The sequence below is a fragment of the Oryzias latipes genome, chromosome 16, assembly GCF_053564925.1.
Source record: "Oryzias latipes strain Hd-rR chromosome 16, Olatipes_Hd-rR_3.1".
NCBI lineage: Eukaryota > Metazoa > Chordata > Actinopteri > Beloniformes > Adrianichthyidae > Oryzias > Oryzias latipes.
The window spans coordinates 23,821,727-23,841,250 of NC_136252.1; the positions used below are offsets into that span (position 1 = coordinate 23,821,727).

The window sequence follows — 19,524 nt, forward strand, 5'->3', positions numbered from 1 at the left end:
TTAAAGGGTTATGATGACAATTTGTAAAAATAAAAAATTACTGACTTATTCTTTTAATTTAATTTAGTTCTTTTGAAGTCTTAAAGTTGCGAAAAGTGACACTAGCTGATACATTTAATCTAGCTTAAAGATTAATAAAGAAAACATTTGTATAGAATTCATACAAGACGTACTACAAGTTTTGCACTTAACTTGAGTCCAAATTAATGATGTAAACTCGGAGTAATACTTTTTGAGTTCAAACGATTCCAGGCAACTGGTTCTCTTTCACACGCTTTCATCAGTAAATTTGAAATTAGAACAGTAATATATTCTTATTAAAACATTTGTTATTTGAATTTTTAAAGAGTAGATATCATATAAAACAAGATTATTTTGTTTAAAAAATATTTTTTGTTGGAGTCGCAAGTAATGATTAGACTCGGACCACGTGATCTCATTGCATCAGACAGCGCAAGCGCAGTGACAGGAACACCCATGTGGTGGTGTTTGCTAGGCAAGTTGACGTCTTTCTGCTTCATTGAAAGGTAAGTGTAAGTTTTTCCCGACATGGCTTTAAAAAAAAGCTACTGCTTTTTAAAGGCTACTTAAAAAACTGATGTTTTACTTGAACAGCCTTCCTGATAACGCCTGGAAACGGGGGGAACTTGTTATTTTAACTAATACGCTAAAAAAGCTAATTAGCATTTCTAGTACAGGTTGTTGAGATAATAGAAAATAAAACTGTTTCTCCAACAATAAACAGCTTGACACCTTTTCTTTCTCTTTTTGTTCAGTTTTGAATACTATTTATTTGAAGACTCTTTGTCATAACATGTATAAAAATTATGTTTGTACTGTTTTTTTTAGTTGAAATCAATAGATAAATCTAATCGTAAAATTGTAGCGCAATATAATTTTTTCACAGTGATTAATAGTCTTTAAGACAAAAATAGCAAGGCTAACATTAACCAAAGAAGGCACATCCCATCGATTATGCCTATGTGCCTTTGGTTGTTCCTGTTAGAGCCACCAAATAGAAAGTTTAGTAATTCACTGACATCCTCTTTTACAGATATGGCCACCCTCTACGTGTCTCCTCATCCTGATCATTTCAGGAGTCTTCTGGCTCTCATAGCTGCAGAGTTTTCTCCTTCATCCCGTCCACAGATCATCACAGAGGACCCACCTTCCTCCCTGAATGTCCACTCAAGACCAGCCCTTAGACTCGGTACTGGTGTGAGCGACTCTGTCCTGTGTGGCGGGTCTGCCGTGGCCTGGTACCTGGCTTCTCAGGGGAAGAGGGCAGGTGTCGATCTGAAGCAGCAGAGCCAGGTGTGGCAGTGGCTCAGCTTTGCAGAAAATGAGCTCACCCCATTGTCTTGTGCTGTAGCATTCCCTTTGATGGGAGTCACGGGAGTCGATAAAAAGGTATTCATTTGTTTTTGTTTTTAAGTTTGACGGTTATTTGAGAGACATTCTTGACATTTTGGTTTGCATTACAGATTCAGCAGAACTCCCGGGCAGAGCTGATGGGTATTCTAAACGTTCTTGATCAGGCGCTTGCACCTAGAACCTTCTTGGTGGGAGAAAGCATCACTCTTGCAGATATGGCTGTAGCTACAGCTGTTCTCCTGCCTTTTAAATATGTATGTGTGCTAAGCAGCATTTTGCTGTTAAATGTTTCCCCCATTAAGGATGCTCAATTCATTTGTTTAACATTTCTATTTTAAAGGCTTTGGAGCCCTCAGACAGGAAGTTGATAATCAATGTAACCAGATGGTTCACAACCTGCATTAATCAGCCCCAGTTCCTGGCGGTGCTTGGGGAGATACCTCTGTGCGAAAGGGCTGTGTCTGTAACGCCAAACACCAATGCTGCTGCAAAAGCCAAAAATGCACAGACTACTCCAGGTGTGGACTCAGCTGCTGCTGCTGCTGCTGTTGTTGCTGCTGCTACTAATGGTAAGAAGGTTCTATGGAAAAAGACACAAGTATTTGTTTTACATTTTGTGCTATAAAGTTCAAGAGACAAAGCAATATCCCTGTTAAATAATGCTATGTCATTATTATGAATTGTGTTTTCTTTCATATTAGTATGGCATTTATGCCTATCGTCTTTCTCCCAACTTAAGCTTAAGAATTTTTAGAACCCTAAGAAGCACTAATGTGCCAAAAATAAATACCTAAACAGAAATACATTAAAACATAAAAGGACAACCAGTTTATTAGAAGCTTAGCAGCCACTTGATGGGTAATCCTGACTAGAGGTAAGATCGGGCCTAAAAAATCCAGCCCGACCCGACCCAGGCCCGCGGGCATTAAAGCCAAACCCAGACCCGAACCCGAAAAATTAACTTGATTTGCAGGCCCGAGCTCGAAGCAAACCTGAAATTTCAATTTATCCCATAGCATCTTTGGCAGAAAAAAACGCAAGATTTCTTAAGGTTAAAATAATCTACATATTTTTACGATCATGATAAATGCATTTGCACAACGAAATAACGCTGGAACACAGAATAAGAGGCCAGACAAAGAGAGTGAAAGAGAGATCTTGATGCACACTCGCTTAATTATGCGTAGAAACGCTGCAGCCGCGGTGGTTGCCTTTTCAGTTCCCATGTCTTTAGTTTTTCCTTGACTTCTTGCTGCTCCATATACCTAAACAAAATAGATGCAGACTTGCGGAGGGAAGATTACATTCACGACACGTGCGCAAAACGTGCCCTGGCTCTGCTTCTGCGCTTCCTGTTTAGTAGTAGTTATATAGCAATTACCTTACAGCGCCTTCTCTGTTTTAACCAAATTATTTATTTATAACAAGTATTCCTTAGTTTAGTATCCGCACATCGTTTTTAGTATACATTTTTATAAACGTATATTTATTTTAAAAAAAAGTCAGCGAGAGAGAAGCCCGGCCTGACCCGAACGTAATGATTGTCATATTAGTCCCCGTGTCAGAACCCGAGTTTCTGGCTGAGTCGGGTTCTGACTCGGGCTCGGGCTTAAGATCTTACCTCTAATCCTGACCCATCAGTTCACATCAATGTGCACCTCTCCCTAACAAACAAACCCCATTCCTAGCCTCTTTTTCCACTTTGCACATACCGTCCTACCTCATCCATTGACTTGGTGTTGCCTGAAAAACAGCTTTTGCACATCTTGCAGCTTCTTTGTTTTTAATTTCATCCCCAAGCAGCTTTCTTTCATGAACTGCAGATGTTCTGCACCATGCCTGCTTGAAATGAATTTAAATCAAAGCCATTATGTCCTTGCTGGACCTGTCCAACAATATCTTTATGACTAAGCACTGGCTGAACCTGTAATTCTGCCTCCTTTGGCTTCTGTTTGTCTTTGCAGAGACTTTAGGAGGTGTGCTCAGCACAATGTTTGTAATAAAGCCATTACTAGTCTTGTGTTAGCTTACTTAATCTATTTTTTCAGACAAGTTACCCTCAGCCTTACACGTCTTAAGCATTGTGGCACCCGGAGCCATTTTTGAATAGAATATAAAACTTCATTGATCCCACTAAGGGGAAATCATTTTCCTTTTTTTTTTATAATGAAAACTCTTAATTGTTCTCTCAAATTACTCTTTTTGTTGTGTTCATTTTTCCTTTCATGAAGAGTATCACATTACATTAACATACTCAACATACAACATGAGTCCAGACATCTTCATGACAGGAAAGAAGCAGTGAGAAGAACAAAATTCTTATTTTATTTCTGCCCATATATATATATATATATATATATATGCACATAAAAGAAGACGGTCCTAGATGGCCTTTATCGGCTGCCACCACATATAACGTATTCCTCAAGTTTCTTCTTAAGAAAGAGCTTCGTAAACTAAGGTTAATTTTGGAAAATGTTTCAAAACTTTCTGGGAGTTTTACCTTTTTAACTTTAACTTTTCCCTTAGGATTTTACCTTTAGGACTCCTTTGAAAAAGAGATTCTTAATCTCAGTGGGACAACTCCTGGGTAAATAAAGGTTAAATAAAAATAAAAAATACCTTTAAAGTTGTGTGAGCAACTTGAAACTTAAATCACATCTCCGCCTGTGATTTTCCATCTTATGAAGAAATAAGCTTTTGCTAGAAGTATATTATACACCATTAATGGATGCAGTAAACAGTAAAGATTCAACGGCAAGCTGTTAAGTTTAGGGTTGCCTCGACAACCAGATGCTATTTATAGCTTTTTCTGTCTTTGGTTAGCAAAATGCTCTATATTATTAAGATCTGGATCATTCCTCCCTCCAATCTTTACTTGGCCTTTAACAACCTTCTGGCACACAGTACTGTGGTGGGAATTGTCACAGCATCCAGGCTCTAATGGGTGGAAGTTGCTCTTTAAACCAAAGCCTCTCCTTTTGCAATTCCCTTTAAAGCTCTATCACTTTTGTAAGAACCAGGGGAGAAATTCTGCTCTCTCATGATTCATGCTTTCAGTTTCTGACAGCCTGTTGTGAGTTCTGATGAACTAAAACACAACTGTCTATTTTTTTAGATTGAAATAAAACAGTGGAGTTTAGTTTGTTAGTTAATTATTTAAATACATTTTTACCCTTCAGGCCCACCAAAGACGGAGGCGCAGCTAAAAAAGGAGGCAAAGAAGAGAGAAAAGCTTGAAAAGTTTCAACAGAAGAAAGAAATGGAGGCAAAGAAAAAGACACAACCAGCAGCAGAGGTATGTCTTAAAAAATCTATAAACTCATGTCAATTTTTCAAGGGGGAAAATAACAAAAATTTACTCTCCCTTTTGGGAATTTTCATCTTAGAAAAAAGTTAAACCAGAAAAGAAAGAGCTTGGAGTGATAACATACAACATCCCAACCCCTGCTGGAGAAAAAAAAGGTGAGAATTGTCTCTTTGTGCTCTTAAGGAGTCTATGATAGAGATATTTTTTCTTTCCCTGTTTAAATGTCAGTAGGTAAACTGAAGTTCAGCAGTTAAAAAAACAAAGAAAAAAAACCTTCAGATTAAAACCAAAGCCACAAGTTTGAGTGACAGTAAATTTATTGGTTCTGTTACCTACTCATTCTAATTAGTCCAAGCCTGTCCCTGTAAAGAACTAAAGTCTCGTTTCCATATAGTACTCCGGTCCGATCTGGTCTGGTCGGTTTAGAATGGTCCAGACAATTCCGGTGAGCGTTTCCACTCAAAGTTGGAGCGTTACAGTGGATGCGTGGTGAAGCGAACAACAACAACAATGGAGGTCATCCAGCAGCTTATTTTTCCCGCTGGGCCTTAGGTACTTGGTACTACAAAGCATTTGATGTTGTTTGAGAGAAGACTTTGGGGGGCAAAGACGAATACGGACACTTTCTTGGAGCTTTCTTTTGTCGTACTGACCTTCAGCCCATCAACTGGTTTCAACAGTAGCTCTGCTCTAACTGGTCCGTTCCATTTTTCTAAGGCCTTACAACCAACGGGGGCCCGAAAATGGTATGGTTCAGTCTGGCTTAATGAGTCAATTTTATAATGGAAACGCTCAAAATGCCAGACTGCTCTAGATCGGACTGTACTGTATCGCTCAGTGGAAACGAAATGGGATAATGCAAAAATAAGGCATATGATAATGTTATTGTGGTTTTAATGGTATTGCAACAATATTATGTGTTCCCTATTGGTGTACAAATTAATTGCTTATTGATGCATGTTAAACCAACCAAATGGAAAAAATGTCCAAGAACCTTGTTTTTAATTTAGTTATTCTGAAAAACACCCCTTCCAGCACCTATAAAGCAGTTTTTCTGGTCTTAAAGTAAACAACATTGAAACTTTATTAAAGTTTGAGTGAGTTCCAAGTGCTGGAAGTTACCCTGAACTCAACAGCCAATGAAACATTTAGTGTTCTGCAAAGATCATTAGTTTAAATGATTAGTTTTTCACAGATTAAAGTCTGCAGAAAAGAGGATCTTGTGTCTGTGAATTGTTGGGCATAAAGTTTATAAATGCGACTTGAATTTGAGGTAGTCGTTTATTAGGCGAGTAAAATTACTTCTAAGCTTTGGTTTCATTAAATCGAGCTCATCAATGTGAACTGATTTTGATAATAATTCCTTTTTTTCCCTGCTGTCAGATGTTGTCGGTTCTCTTCCTGACTCCTACAGTCCTCAGTATGTGGAGGCTGCCTGGTACACATGGTGGGAGAAGCAGGGCTTCTTCAAACCTGAGTATGGGGTAAGGGAGTCCTTCTCGCCCCACTGCACAAACATTTATCCCATCACCTTTGGTAACCTGTCCTTCCCGGGGTTTCTACAGAGGAAAAGTGTTGGTGAGAAGAACCCTCGCGGCATCTTCATGATGTGCATCCCTCCTCCTAACGTGACAGGATCCCTTCATTTGGGTCACGCCCTCACCAACGCCATTCAGGACTGTTTGACCCGATGGTAGCTGCACCTGCTCTCTTATACCGCCTGATGTTCTCACGAGGCGGCATGCTTTAATCAGCTGTCTGCAGGCACAGGATGCGAGGAGAGACCACCCTGTGGAACCCGGGCTGTGACCATGCTGGCATCGCCACGCAGGTGGTTGTGGAGAAGAAGCTGATGAGAGAACGAGGTTTGAGCCGCCACGATCTGGGGAGAGAGAACTTCATTCAGGAGGTCTGGAAATGGAAGAATGAGTGAGTGGAGAAAGCAATAGAAAAGATTAGTAGACTCAAATGTTACGCACTGAACAATAGTTATTTTCTGCTTTTAGAAAGGGGGACCGCATTTACCATCAGCTGAAAAAACTGGGCTCCTCTCTGGACTGGGACAGAGCGTGCTTCACTATGGATCCGGTGAGTTTCCCGGAACCTCCCAAAGTGTTGTCTCTTTGAATAGAACTTGACTAAATATAGATTTTTGGCCCTCTCTGTTCAGAAACTGTCCTATGCAGTGCAGGAGGCCTTCATCCGCATGCACGAAGATGGAGTGATTTACCGGAGCAAAAGGCTGGTGAACTGGTCCTGCACTCTGAACTCTGCCATCTCTGACATAGAGGTGAGCCCCTCTGTGTTTGACCCTTGCAATGAAACGCTGCAGCATAAATTGAACAGATTTGAGATTTTTATAGTCACACATGTGGAGGCTTCATGCTACTCAAAAGTTTGGGATGGCTTGGAAGAAAACCTAATTTCATAAACGAAGAAAGAAAAACCTGCCAAAACATCTTTTAAAAAGTCTGATAATTTACAAATGAGATTTTAGTTGGATTTTGGTATAAATCTATTTTAAGGCAGCTAATCCCAATTAATATCTGCCTAATGCCAAACAAAACAAAAGGACCTGGCTGCAGACATTAATGTCCAGAACCGGAAGTCCTCGTCCAGGGACCAGAAGTCCCCCCATATTGCTCGAAAAAAAACTTTGTTTTTACTGGCGACCCTAACCGTTGTGTATTTTCTTTCTACAATCCAAGACACTTTTGGATTAGGGTTATGTTAAGGTTTATTATTTCTGCTTCCAGCCATTTTGTCTGCAACCAGGTCTCTCTCAAATGAAAACCTTTTGTGTTGCAAATCTAAAAAATTGCTTTTGAAATGAGAAAACGATAACAAAAAAACAACTTAATTTATGTTTAATAGCTACAAAAGAATGCAGAACAAATGCAAAGATATGAAGAATGCCTGATGCCATCACTAAACATGGCGGTGGCAGCGTTGTTTTGGTTAATTCGTGTGATGGTTGCTATACTATGTCACTCTCAATGGATATTGACTAATTGGGACAATTTTAGTTTTATTAAAATAATAAAACAACCCTCCACAACGGTGTGATCAACTTCTAAAGAATCATCCAGAAATCAGAGTATAGTGGAGTGGACAGAGGTAGTCGTGGATGTTGTGGGGCTTTTCAAAGCCAGTCTATCCAGATCCTTCAGGAAGCACAGCGTTAACTCTGCAAAAACTGACAATTAAGTAGCTCTAAAATACTCAAGGCTGTAATTTCTGCTAAGAAGGTTTTCCTTTTTTGAAGGAAGGTTTTGAGAAACCGAATCCACAATTTCTATCAAAACTGTAACTGACAGTGTCTTCATGCTCTGTTCATTTGCTATGTTCTTTTTATTCAGACTAATTTTTTGCATCTTTGGATGGAAAACAAAATAGAAAAACTTTTGAGCTATAGTGTAAATGTTTACATTTTGAGCTTGTATGATCATCTCCTAAGAATAAATAAGACCCGATCTTAAAGCTAATACCTGTGAGTTTTTCCACATCTTTAATTTTTAATATTTAATACGCTTGATATTTGCATTTTCACAGCTAGTTCAAAGAGGAACCTACGGTACTTTCAACAAAATATTAACAAGCAAATACCAGTGAATAGGAGTCTGATAAATGCACCATCTACCTTGTCTGTGCATGTACATTTGCATTTCCTTAGAGTTTATTTATTCTCTTGTATGTACAGCTCAAGCTGTAAAGCTAATAAATATGGGGTGTTTAAAACTCTTGTAGGCCACAACAGAATGTAGCTCACAGATGCAGACATCAAGAGGAAAAAACCTTTAACGAAAAATTAGTTCACTAAATGGGTTTATTATTAAATGATGTTCAATTTACCTGTTTATCCCAATAAAACGTGACATTTAAAAAACAATCTGTAAAGTGATGGATACTGAAAGGCTGATGGTCATATCTTTATACTAATCTTTAATCCCAGATCTTAATGATCTTCTTCAGATGCAGACTTGGCTGGATATTATATGAACAGAAAATAAAGTCTTGCTCTGAATGTGTCCTCAGAGACTCACAGATAATCCTGTGTTTGGGTTTAAACAGATTTAGATCCATTTAGTTTGTTCTGGACTTTGTGTCCTTCCCTGATGGAATCACGAAATTGTCTTCCAGGTGGATAAAAAGGAGCTTTCTGGCAGGACTCTGCTGCCTGTGCCCGGTTACAAAGATAAAGTGGAGTTTGGGGTCTTGGTGTCTTTTGCCTACAAAGTGGAGGGATCAGGTATGTGACCTCCGGCAGAACATTTTAATAAAGTTCTGCTGCGATAACAGTCCTCTGCTCCGTCTGTTCTCAGATGAGGAGGTGATTGTGGCGACAACCCGTATCGAGACCATGTTGGGAGACACGGCCGTGGCCGTCCACCCTGCCGACCCCAGATACCAGCATCTGAAGGGGAAAATGGTGCTGCATCCCTTCTGCGATCGGAAGATGCCAATAGTCTTGGATGACTTTGTGGACATGAGCTTTGGAACAGGTAAGAACCCGTCCAGAAACGTGTGAGGTGGGGGTTCTGTTGCATGTTGGACCTTTTTTCTCATTAGTTATATTTCTCAACTTGTTCACCATTTTCTGTTTAGGTGCCGTCAAAATCACCCCAGCACATGACCATAACGATTATGAGGTTGGAGAGAGGCACAGCCTGGCCTTCATCAACATCTTGGATGAGAACGGCCTGCTCATCAATGTGCCCCCTCCCTTCCTGGTATAATATACAGTTATTGCCTTGCCTCCTTTCCCCCCTCTTTCTTTAATGTTTTTTCTGCTAGTTTCTTTCTCTTTTTTTTTTTACTTTTCCTCTCCGCATTTCAGGGCATGAAACGTTTTGAGGCCAGAAAAGCGGTGCTGCAGGCTCTCAAGGACAGAGGCCACTTTAAAGAGATCAAAGACAACCCCATGGTCGTCCCAGTTTGCAGGTAAGGTTGGTATTTGTTAAGCGGAACACAGATCTTGGGATTTTTTTGTATTTGAGGTGACTTTCTAAAATTCTCCTTCCTTCCTCTGTTAGTCGCTCTAAAGACATCGTGGAGCCTCTGCTGAAGCCGCAGTGGTACGTGAGCTGCAGAGACATGGGCAGGGAGGCTGCGGACGCCGTCAGAGAGGGAAGGCTCAAAATCATCCCTGATCACCACCTCAAGACCTGGTTCAACTGGATGGACAACATCAGGTCTGTCAATGTTAAGCTTTTAAATAAACAGTTTTTTCTAATTTCCTGCTCATATGAAGTCCAATTTAATGGATTTAAAGTCCTACTTCAGTCATCTTTTGATCTATCTTCAGAGCGTTCCCAGTGGTCCTTTAATCATGATTATGCCAACATTTTTTTGGCAAAATCAAAAAACCCGTGTCGTTTCCTAGGGCGTAGTTTCTGCAGTTGCCTTTAAATTGTGGGCAGGACCGTTGGCGTGGAGCAGTCCCGCCCCCTTTCTCCTCCTTGTTATGGAGCAGGAGCTTGTGGCCTCCCCAGCATATTTCCTATGTCACAAAGGCGCTCTTTCTTTAAACAGCATTTCTTTTGTCTGCTCTTGATTTGCAGCAATTTGAAAAAAGAAATACTCATAAATAATTTCCTTCATATATGTCCTCCATCATAATCAGAAAAATGCAACCAGAACATGTTAAAAACACCAAAAACACAATTTTCATCAAAGGGGGTCTTTAAGTCTTGATGTGGACCAGTTGATCCTGTGTGAACATGCTGCCTCGTTTTCTTGAAGCACATTTTTGGGGGTTTGTTGCTAATGAGATATTTTGGCCTCTGAATTCCTGTTTGTTTTCAGAGACTGGTGCATCTCCCGACAGCTGTGGTGGGGTCACCGCATTCCCGCCTATTTCGTCACCGTCAGCGATCCTTCTGTGAAAGCTGGAGAGGCAAGCCGGTGTCTTCAGCTCCTCTCAAAATCTGCAATGTTCTAGAAAGATTAAGCACTGCTTGAGTGGCCATAACTTTTTCCATACATCTTTAATGAATGTCCTCCAGGACATGGACGGCCATTACTGGGTAAGCGGACGGTCCGAGGTGGAGGCCAGGGAAAAAGCGGCAAAACGCTTCAACGTGTCTGCGGACAAAATAACTCTCAGACAGGGTAGGATTTGCTTGTGTGGCGGTGAGGTGTTGGATGACTTCAGTTTCTGCCAAAGCACAGACGAGCATCGCTAAAACAAGTCTACGGTACTCTGTATGGTTTCTACGTTCAGATTGGGTAACTTTGGTTCCTGTGTTACAGACGAGGATGTTCTGGACACTTGGTTCTCGTCTGGCATTTTTCCTTTCTCCATCTTCGGTTGGCCTAATGAGGTAAGACCCAGACTCTTCAGACACACCTATTCCAGAAGATACAATCCTTTGGAGAATAAACAGCAATAAAATCCATTCTATAGGAGGACATTCTGTCCCCTGAAGCTAACATTTATGAATGTATGAGTGGACTTTAAGCCATAGTAATCTCCACACAGTGGAGCGTGAGCCAATCATCTTTTGACCTTGTTTTTTCTTTGATGTTGGATTGATATATTTGTATTTTGTCTGTACACTTCACATCCTTGTTATAAAACATTAAAACAGTTTTTATTTTATTTTTTTTTAGTAAAAAGGACTAAATAACCCTCTCAGAATCGTTATTTTGCACAGTTTCGGGTTTATTGTGGAATTATTATTTAGTATAATGAAAAAAAAACTATTAAAAAAGAAAGTGGTTCTATTAAATAAATGAATATTTCTTTATTTAAACATTTGAGCAATGGAATTATTGGCCTCTTAAAATGCCACTTCTCATTTTTGAGATGTAATATTTATAAAAAAAATAACAACATTTTTATATTTATAAAAAAAGAAAAGCCAACAAAGTAAAGTTAAGTAACAAACAACTCAAGTTACAAATTATTATACAAATACTCTATATAAACAACACAAAACATACACACCCGCACATACATACATAACTGTTTCTCAGCCCTCCTCCCAATGCAGCTTAACAAAGCATATTCAATCACAGCACTCAACTCAATTGATGTTCATTCATTCATTTTTTCATTCATTCATTTATTTATTTGTTCCTTTCATGAAAATTGATGTTCAAATGTTTACATGTTTCTCTTACATATTGAATATTTTCATGATTGGAAGGGAGCAGAATTGAAGAACACAATTCTTATAATTATCTGCTCCCTTTTAAACATTACATTTACATTTCTCACACCATCACCTGTGCTCAGATTTCACAATGTACAGTTCCACTACACAGTAAATACATTCCATTCATTTAATACATACATTCCAAAAATTGCATTCAACAGTCAAGTTTGTACAAACTAATTTGTTTAGCTTTATACATGCGTTTAAATTTAATAATATTTTGACAACTTTTTAACTGATTCTCCTGGGAATTCCACATTTTTACCCCTGCTATAGACAAACACTTTTGCTTTAATGTTGTTCGAGCAATCTGTTGTTTGAAATCAAATTTTCTCCTATGATTTTCATCTCCTGTGGTAAAAATAAAAAGCTTTTGTAGGTCTTCTGGTAAATCTCTGTTTCTGGTTTTAAACATAACTAATAAGGTCCGCAATTCAATTAAATGTTTAAGTTTTAATAAGCCTGACTTAATAAAAAGTTCATTTGTGTGATCTCTAAAATTAGCTTTGTGAATAATTCGAATAGCTCTCTTCTGTAGTAGAATTAAGGGCATTATATAAGTTTCATATGTATTTCCCCACACTTCAATACAATATGTAAAATAAGGTAAAACCAAAGAGCAATATAACATGTGCATAATATGACATGGTAAAACATATTTAGATTTGTTCAGAACAAAAAGGCTCTTGGCTACTTTATTTTTTACATAAAATATATGAGATTTCCATGTTAATTTGTCGTCCAACATAACCCCTAAAAATTTAAATTCAGACACCTGTTCTATTTTTATGTTGTCAATGGACAAAGTCACTTCTGTTCTGTTTTTATTACCAAATACCATAAACTTTGTTTTTGTTAGATTCAAAGATAGTTTATTGTAGTCAAACCACATTTTGAGTTTTATCATTTCCTTTTCAATACTTTTAGCTAAGGTTTTCAGATTATCCCCAGAACAGAAAAAATTAGTATCATCAGCAAATAAAACAAACTGTAACAACTTAGAAATATCACAGATATCATTTATATATAAAATAAAAAGTTTAGGTCCTACAATTGAGCCTTGTGGGAGTCCACAAATAATATTCATAAGATCAGACTTCTTACCTCCAAACTGTACATATTGTAGTCTGTTTTTTAAATAACTGGTGATCCAGTTCAGGGCGATTCCTCTAACCCCATATGCATATAATTTAGAAATCAAGATAGAATGATCTATGGTGTCAAAAGCCTTCTTTAAATCCATGAAAACTCCTATTGTGTATTACTTTTTGTCAATTGCTGTTGAAATTTCTTCAACTATTTTCATTATAGCCAAATCTGTAGACCTATTAGAACGAAACCCAAACTGATTCTCACTTAACAATTTATTTTTTTCAATAAAGCTGTCTAGTTTGTTAACAAACAACTTTTCTAAAACTTTAGAAAATTGAGAAAGTAATGATACTGGTCTGTAATTATTAAAAGTATGTCTGTCTCCATTTTTAAAAAAAGGAATAACTTTAGCTATTTTCATCTTCTCAGGAAAAATTCCTAATTTAAGTGAAAGATTAAAGATATGATGTAGTGGTTTTACAACACAATCTATGGTCATTTTTATTAATTTCATGTCAATCCCGTCCCTGTCCTTTGAGGTCTTGTTTTTTAGTTTGTATACTGTAGTCAAAATGTCATTTTCAGTCACATCAGATAAATACATAGAATGGGAAATCCAATTTTTATTTTCAATAATATCTTTTGATTGTAAATTGCATGTAATATTTTCTGCTAAATTGGGTCCTATATTTACAAAAAATGAATTGAATTCATTTGCCATGTCCTCTTGCTTTTTGATGACCACATTGTCTTTAAGGAAGAAGTGAGGTAGTTCTATTGATCCTGACTTATTTCCTATGACCTTATTCAGAATATTCCACGTAGCCTTTAAGTTATGTTTATTTTCATACAGAATCCTATGATAATATTTCTTTTCAGCTTGTCTCAATACATTTGTTAACTTGTTTTTGTAAACCTTATAACGTTTTTCAGCTGCTGCTGTTCTTAAGTTTAAAAAGTCCTTATAGGGTTTGTTTTTCTTTTTACAAGCATTCTGTAGGCCCTTTGTTATCCAGGGTTTTCTGTTATTTTTAAATTTAGGTCTACTTAGAACTTCTGGACAGTGTCTATTGTAAAGATCTAAATAACATTTCAGAAAAGCCTCATATGCACCGTTTACATCATTTGTATAAATTTCATTCCAGTCTTGATTTATGAGATCATTTCTGAAAGCGTTCAGAGTTTCATCATTCCTTATTCTTTTGTATATTTGGTGGATTTCTGCTGACTTTTTTTGCAACCTGAAGTCAAATATAGCAAATACAGGCAAGTGATCGCTTATGTCATTAATTACTAACCCACAATTTCTTTGAGTTTCCAAAATATTGGTAAAAATGTTGTCTATTAAAGTTGCACTACTTGTTGTTATTCTGCTAGGCTTTGTAATCAAAGGATACAATCCTTTACTATATAATGAATCGAAAAAATCAGATGTTTGTAAATGTGAATCTAGCTTTATGAGATCTATATTGAAGTCTCCACAAATTATTAATTGTTTATGGTGATTTAGATTACTTAACATATCTTCTAAATTTTCCTTAAAAGTTTCAATTTTTGATCCTGGTTTCCTATATACACATCCAACAGTCATATTTTTGTTTTTTTGTAACTCTATTTCCACAGCAACACTTTCCATTAAATCATCTATAGTAGATGTCATGCATTTTACCGGTTTCCATTTTAAACCGTTGTCAATATAAAGGGCAACTCCCCCTCCAATCCTATTTGTTCTGCTATTGAAATACAAATCATAACCTTCAACTTTCAAATTATTTTCCTTCCCTTTAATTATCCATGTCTCTGACAGAGCAATTACTTTAAATTTTCCTTTAAATGTGTCCAAAAAAGATTTAATTTTATCAAAATTTCTTGGTAGACTTCTACAATTGAAATGAATAACAGAAAGTTTTCCCTCAGTTTTAACTTCACCGAGTTGTTCCTCGCAGTAATATCTGCAGGTATCCTTGAACTTATTAACACACATGAGTCTCTGGATCCACATCATTATCAAAATCATAAAGTCCATGCTCTGTATAATCAAACTTAGAAGTGTTTTCACTCACCACTGAGTCAGTCATTTGTGCTGAAAATAAAGTCCTTCTCTCTACAGAATAGTCCACAGTCTGATTCTGTCAGTAGAGTCTAAACAAAATAGAACTTTAGAGTTTTTCATTTGTACTGATCCAGATCTTTCAGTTGTCTCACTGCTACCACTTTAGCTTGCTCTGGTGATCCATTCAGTTTTATGAACACTTTTCCATTCCTGGTCCAGGTGGCTTGTATTTTATGTTGCTTTTTCAGGATACGACATGTCCAAGCAATTTCTGAGTTTTTCTTGGTCAGGTGCTCATTTAAATAAACTCCAGTGCCCTTCAGTTTCTTTGCCTCCTTAAGGATTTCCACTTTGTGCTTTCTGCTTACAAATCTTATAATGATCGTAGGCTTCTTTTTTTTATCCTTACTTGGCAGAGTGTGGCATGCTGAGATGTGTCGACTATCCAGATTAATGTCTTTACTTCTCATATAGTGGATCACTTGTTGCTCCAGGGTGTGCTGCTCCTCAGATGGTGCATCTTCACCTTCTTGATCACTTTTTGGGCCAGCAGCCTGGGCATAACTTTGATGTCTGGTCTCTAGCCCTGTGAGCAGAAGGTCATCTGCTCTGGAATTCTGCTCCAAGTCATCCACCTTTTGCTCCAGGATTTCAATCCTTAGATCCTTTTGTTTGATGACAGCCTTTAACTCCTGGATCTCTTTTTCCATGAGACCTGTCAGTGTTTTCTGATTTTTTACCACTTCACTGATGTCCCTTGACAAGAAGTTCAGAGATTCCTTCATTTCTGCAATTTCAGCAGCTAACTTAGTATTACTGGACATCTTGCTCCGAGTCCCAATAGAGGATGACATGCGCTGCACGGTAGTTCTCTTCTTTCTGGATACAAAAACTACTAATTGTCAAAATTATGAAGTAGAATAAAGTGGATACATAAAGCAGAAATACCAATGTCTTGACTTTTGATGGATGTCATCATATTTTAGCGATTTTTGATGGATTGAATCAGGCCTTTAGGCTGAGAAAAGCATTGGCAGCCATCTTCCATGTGATGTTCAAATGTTCTAAATAGGAAGGAAGAAAGGAGAAGACATTTTCAGAGCATTTATGATCATGGAAACAAAAACAGGTAGCTTGTAAGTGTACTGAGAGTTCCCCTAAATGATGTTAAAGATGTACAAAAATATATAGAAGTAGGAAGGTTGTTCCATTCTTGGTGAACACAAACTTCGAAAGCTTATTTTTTCCAGGATTTCCATTAAACATAAATCAGACATTGCCATAAAAACTGTTTTAAGGTAAATTATTAAAGCAAATTGTATAGTAAAAATGCTTTAAAAGGCCCTGGATGACTAAAAGTTCAAGCAATTCTCAAATCCTTAACACAACAATTATTACCTCTTTGTTTGTCGTCTCGCTCCAGACTGAAGACCTGAATGTTTTCTACCCCGGCACCCTGCTAGAAACGGGCCATGACATCTTGTTCTTCTGGGTTGCCCGCATGGTGATGATGGGCCTCAAACTGACAGGCAAGCTGCCATTTAAGGAGGTGAGAGCAATGGAAGCTGCCAGCACGACAACCTGCCACAGCAGGACGCCGTGTGAGTGTTGCACTGCTCGCTAATGAGCCATCTTTTTTATTTTCATGTCAGGTTTATCTGCACGCGGTGGTGCGGGATGCTCACGGAAGGAAGATGAGCAAGTCTCTGGGCAACGTCATTGACCCGCTTGATGTCATTACAGGGATCTCCCTTGAGGTACAACTAAATCACACCTTGATTCCAACACAGATAGACACAAACACACTGGCGCATAATCTTTGCTCTCCCATCTGAGTTGCCATTTCTGTTGTCACTACACCCCTCTGGTCCCCCAAGGCCCATATCCTTATATAAGCTTTATTAAGGTCCTATTTCAGCTTCCAACAAGCTTTTATTGAGTCCATCAATCTCCTCAGCAGCTGTGAGCAAATTGTTGAGTCTGGTGACGCAGACCTGTCCTCTAGGGGGCACCGGATCACTTGTTTTGGGGAGAACTTTACACAGACTGTTTTCCTTTTAAAGATTCTTTCCTCCCCTCCTATTTCGAAAGTCTAGGAAGGTGAAAATCGATTTCTGCTAAAAAGAAAAAAAATGTAGGATGGTTAATACAGCCTCCCATTTCTTATTCCATAATTTTATTGCTCTCTAGGGTCTCCATGCTCAACTGACGGACAGCAACTTGGATCCTGTGGAGGTGGAAAAGGCAAAGCAGGGACAGAAGTCAGACTACCCAAATGGCATCCCAGAGTGTGGGACAGATGCTCTCCGCTTTGCCTTATGCGCCTACACCAGTCAAGGTCAGCTCACTTTCATCTTGACTTAGTCCAATGAATGAAAGAAATGCAATAAAGCCAAGAACAAGTTGGTGTTCTTGGCTACACTGGGGGATATGTCCACAAATAACCGTGATAGGTGAACCCCTCAAAAGTAGGGTTACAGATGTTTTAAGGCTGTAAAACCCCTCATTACAGACTTTGTCCACTTTTCTTAGACACAAACAGTCCACTGTGTTCATATTTTTTAAATCACCACACTTTACATCTTTCAGGAAGAGATATCAACCTTGATGTAAATCGTATCTTGGGCTACCGTCACTTCTGCAATAAACTATGGAACGCTGTGAAGTTTGCCATGAAGACACTAGGAGACACCTTTGTCCCGTTAGAGAAGGCACAGGTGAGGCCTGCTGACCTGACGAAGACACAAGTGTATCACAGAAGATTCAGCTATAATACTGAAACGTCTTCTCCCTGGCAGCTGTCGGGGGAGGAAAGTGTATCCGACAGGTGGATCTTATCCAGGCTGAGTGCTGCTGTGGCGCTCTGTGACGCTGGCTTCAAGGCATACGACTTCCCAGCCATCACCACTGCCGTCTACAACTTCTGGCTCTACGAGCTCTGCGATGTCTATCTGGTAAAGAAACACAAACCGTCCATCCTCTCATGGCTGGAGCTTTAATAATAAGCTGCCTTTAATGTTCAGGAAAGTGTTAAACCCGTGTTCAGTAAAGCAGAGGAAGATGGGGACCGCCAGAGAGAAGCCATGGTATGCAGACAGACCCTGTACACCTGTCTAGAGGTGGGTCTCCGCCTTCTGTCTCCTTTGATGCCCTTCGTCACTGAAGAACTGTACCAGAGGTTACCACGCCGACAGCCTCAGACTGACCCGCCCAGCATCTGTGTGACGGCATACCCAGACTCAAAAGAGGTAAAGAAAGAAACCGTGATAAAATTTAGAAAAGGTTTTGAGTTTTTAAAGCATCTTTGTTTTGTTTTTTAATAGTTCTGCTGGAACAGCGAGGAAGTTGACCTCAACATGGAGTTCATCATGACTGTGGTCAGAACGATCCGATCGCTCAGAGCTGACTACAATCTGACGAAGACTAAAGCTGACTGTAAAATTACTCTATTTTTTATTCCTATCATTGTATTTTAAAAGTATTAACTCATTAGTATGAGTTTATTATAGCAGCTGGTGGCTTCATAGGTTTCTCATCTCTTTTCCAGGCTACCTTCAGTGCATAGACTCTGCTACTGTGTCCCTGGTGCAGAAATACAGTCTACAGATCCAGACCTTGTCTTACTCTCAGGCCGTCATCCCCCTGACAGCCAGCGAGCCCGTCCCACAAGGCTGCGCAGTGGCTATCGCTTCTGACAGATGCACCGTCAACCTTATGCTCAAGGTGAGAGTCAGCAGTCTGCCGTATGCTCCCTGGTTGCCCCGCACCCCTATTTAATATCCAGCATATTTCACTTTCCAGTGCTGACTGGCACATTGTAGTTACAATTTCACTTGTGTTTGATTCTTTTACCGAAACAGTTCTAAGCCTGTCTTTCTGCAGCTCTAGCAGAACCTTTCCTGTTTCCTTTTTGGTCTTAACAAATCTAAAATAATATCACAATTTTCACCTCGTGTTTTCGTTTCCTTCTCCCCTCAGGGTCTTATTGATGTGGAAAAGGAAGTGACAAAGCTGCTGACAAAGAAAGGCGACTTGGAGAAACAGCTGGAGAAACTGCAAGAGAAGATGGCAAAGAGTGATTACAAGGAGAAGGTTCCAGTGAAGGTGCAGGAGCAGGATGCTGAGAAGGTGAAAAAAAAGAAATTGGCTTGTATGATGTTTCAAAGTGAGACGCACACATGCCCAGCAAATAATACTTTTGTTTCTTTTCTGCACAGCTACGACAGAGCCAGGCTGAACTTGAGAAAGTCAAAGAAGCCATAGACAATTTTAGGAAAATGATGTAATTTCCACTCCTTATTCCAATGTAAATCAGGATGTATTTTCCGGTTAATGTTACTTTTTAAATTCTCTGTGGAGGAAGTAATTCAGTAAATCACTTCAACAATGATGTGAGGATGTTCTGTCCTTCCTGCTGCTGCCGTTCTAACTCGATCACTCCTATTAGCGCTAAACCTATTTAATTTCAGCTTCATTGAAACACTTACAGTACAGCTTGTCCCTGGATGAGGGTGTGTGAACAAATCTTGAATCGA

At 38.8% G+C, this 19,524-nt stretch overlaps 1 protein-coding gene across 2 annotated transcripts; it reads left to right on the forward strand.

Annotated features, from left to right (window-relative positions):
* Positions 1-389: 389 nt before the first annotated feature.
* Positions 390-19,379, forward strand: vars1 (valyl-tRNA synthetase 1). Of its 2 annotated transcripts, XM_004078001.4 has the most exons (29): positions 390-527; positions 1,055-1,410; positions 1,485-1,628; positions 1,715-1,943; positions 4,557-4,672; positions 4,764-4,839; positions 6,068-6,168; positions 6,250-6,377; positions 6,449-6,613; positions 6,691-6,772; positions 6,855-6,974; positions 8,825-8,933; positions 9,007-9,186; positions 9,290-9,414; positions 9,522-9,625; positions 9,718-9,876; positions 10,490-10,580; positions 10,690-10,795; positions 10,937-11,007; positions 16,413-16,538; positions 16,642-16,746; positions 17,180-17,327; positions 17,579-17,706; positions 17,788-17,943; positions 18,013-18,237; positions 18,313-18,424; positions 18,537-18,712; positions 18,968-19,117; positions 19,207-19,379. In XM_004078001.4, exons 2-29 carry the CDS (start codon positions 1,057-1,059, stop codon positions 19,273-19,275), a joined length of 3,855 nt encoding a protein of 1,284 aa, XP_004078049.1. In that variant the 5' UTR covers positions 390-527; positions 1,055-1,056; the 3' UTR covers positions 19,276-19,379. The 2 variants fall into 2 exon arrangements, with proteins under 2 accessions (XP_004078049.1, XP_078789667.1); XM_078933541.1 differs by lacking the exons at positions 390-527; positions 1,055-1,410; positions 1,485-1,628; positions 1,715-1,943; positions 4,557-4,672 and having other exon boundaries at positions 4,822-4,838; positions 6,066-6,168.
* The last annotated feature ends 145 nt before the right edge of the window (positions 19,380-19,524 follow it).